This window comes from Aplysia californica, unplaced genomic scaffold (genome assembly GCF_000002075.1).
Source record: "Aplysia californica isolate F4 #8 unplaced genomic scaffold, AplCal3.0 scaffold00686, whole genome shotgun sequence".
NCBI classification, from domain to species: Eukaryota; Metazoa; Mollusca; class Gastropoda; order Aplysiida; family Aplysiidae; genus Aplysia; species Aplysia californica.
In genome coordinates this window covers 322,655-325,070 of record NW_004797956.1, presented here as the reverse complement: position 1 = coordinate 325,070, position 2,416 = coordinate 322,655, and the positions used below count along the sequence as shown (strand labels likewise).

The window sequence follows — 2,416 nt, the reverse complement described above, 5'->3', positions numbered from 1 at the left end:
GGGGGGGGGGCGTTGCTTGTTGAAGAAAAAATTGTAAGAAACCAGAGACCTATCTAGAGCATGACTGCACAGATATTGGACGTTACATAATGTGTTGTTTGATTTAAACTGTAGGGTACACGGATATTGGACTTTATTTAATGAATTGTTTGATTTAAACTGTAGTTTATACAGATATTGGACTTAATGTTATGTTTTGTTTAATTTTAACTGTAGTTTATACTGATATTGGACTTGCCTATGTGCAAAATGTTGGTAATTCAGGAGTGGAGCTGCTTTGATTCCGTCCGTCCAGACATTGTGCCAAGCCATGAATGGTGGCTGATACATTGCTTTGTGGCATTTCTTGTTTTTACCTGAGATGAAGCAAGACAACAGAAGGAGACAGGTTTATTTAAAAAAAAGGAATGGATACAGTGTTACAAAACATACTTTTAGGTACCTTTTTCTCCCTTCGTCTTTATCTCCCAGGCGAAGCATGAAAATGGAAAACAGCTTTGTAGAAAAAGGGAACTGACACATTGTTCTCAAAGTGTTTTTATTAAGGCCACACTTTACTTCTTAGCACCAAAATCTTCAATTAAGTGATTTTTACTTGTTTTTTTCTCATTTTCTCATTGTATTCCCTTCAAGGATTAAAAATATTCAGAGCTGGGAATCATTATCAGTTACATAATCACAGAAATAGCAAATTAGAGTGAAACTGAGCTCTCTGAAGGACCATTTTCAAAAGCTAAAAACTCCAACACAACCCATGCTATCTATGAACTAATTACAAATTTGTAATCTGCACACAAATCTTAAGAAAATGATGCTAGGTTTTCTTGGAATTGTAAATATTAATAATTTTATTACTTTTAGAAGATTCGCACATTAGCGAATAACAAAAATAGTCAAAATAGCAAATTTAAAAAATCGTAAAAAATATATTTTTTCAAAAATTGGAAAAACCTAGCGTCAATTCTTTTGAAATTGCATGGTGCACTTTCCCTCCAAATTTCATGTTGTTATCTTGAATGGTTTTGGAGTTTTTAGCTTTTAAAGCCAAGAAATGAACATTTTGAGGAAAAGAGCAAAAACATCTCAAAATTGCGTTGTATGCAAACTTTATGGAGCTATCTCTTTGAAATAGAGCTTTGAGAGTAATTCCATTTGATTTGCTCATAATTTTCAAGGGAAGTTTCTTAAAACCCAAAAAGCACTGTCTGGACCCAAACGGGCTCCCCAAAACCCGTGTGTTGCCCTTAAGATTTTTTTTCTTTCTGTTCCTTCTTTTGTCCGTATCAGCTGAAGTTCTCGGTGAGCTACACAATGACTCAGGAGGACTACACCCGCAGCTTCCAGATTGCCACGGGTACCCTCAGCTGTTTTGCCGTCATCTTTGCCGGCTACCGCACCTACGTCTGGAACAAGAGAGCCGGCCGGCTGACCATCGACTTCCCCACTTTGGTCAACTTCATCTTCAACCTGTGCAACTACCTGGGCAATGCCTTCTTCGCCATCGTCTTTGGCATCGCCTTTTACTTTTTCATCTTTTTCAAGGTAGGTAGATATTACAAGAGGTGGCAACCATAATCCAGACCCACCAAGTATGCTGATATAGTTGCAGCTCTTTCAAATTTTTTTCCCCTCATGGAAAAATCCTGATCAGATTTGCATAAAATTCAATTTCTTCCCTTGAATTCCATTTTCATCAGGTTGTATGCAGTTAATCATTAATGAACTGAAAATACATGTTTTAATTTGTGTTTATTTGCATGTATTTGCTATATATATGATATTGGCCACTGTGTGTTGCATGATCTTAATCTGGTGGGTGGTAGGGGGGCAGGGGTGGGGGGGTCTTGAAACTCAAATTTTTCCCCCAAACTAGTATTTTTTTTGGGAGGATGTTGAGGAAAACTTGTAATATCTTATCACAAATGAGTTTACAGGTCTAATGATTGTGTCTGTGTCTGTCTCTAATCTGGAACGAGGAGAAGAAAAAGTAGACGTGAACAAAAACATTTTCTGGAAGCAAGACTTACAAAATGGGAAGAGGTCATCTCTGGGGGATGGAAAAGTTTGGAAAAATTTCTGTCTGAAATTGACAAATACTGCCATGAACATTTAACTGCCATAAAGAGGAACTCATTCTCGGCACAAAACGTTGGAAATTATTCAGCAGACCGTTGGAAATTATTCAGCAAATCATGAGTATTGTGCAATGAAGTGGGTTTTTTTTTTGGCTTGTTGTTTTTTATTTTTAATCGTTCCCTCTCTCTCTATCTTATTCTTATCTATTTCTTTATCCCTCCGTCACTCTGTCTTTCTTTCTTTCTCTCTGTTTGTCTGTCTGTCTGTCTTTCTGTCTCTCTTCTCCTGTTTGTCTGTCACTTTGTCCGTCTCTCCCACCACCTCCTCCTTCCCTACTCCC

General features: G+C 37.4%; 1 protein-coding gene across 1 annotated transcript in view; it reads left to right on the top strand.

Moving 5' to 3' along the window:
* Positions 1–2,416, top strand: part of LOC101851442 (meckelin) — a gene marked incomplete in the record, with an annotated part of 33,125 nt that overhangs the window by 16,530 nt on the left and 14,179 nt on the right. The window contains 1 exon segment of the mRNA XM_013088102.2: positions 1,288–1,542. Within this exon segment, the coding sequence (XP_012943556.1) occupies positions 1,288–1,542 (255 nt within the window).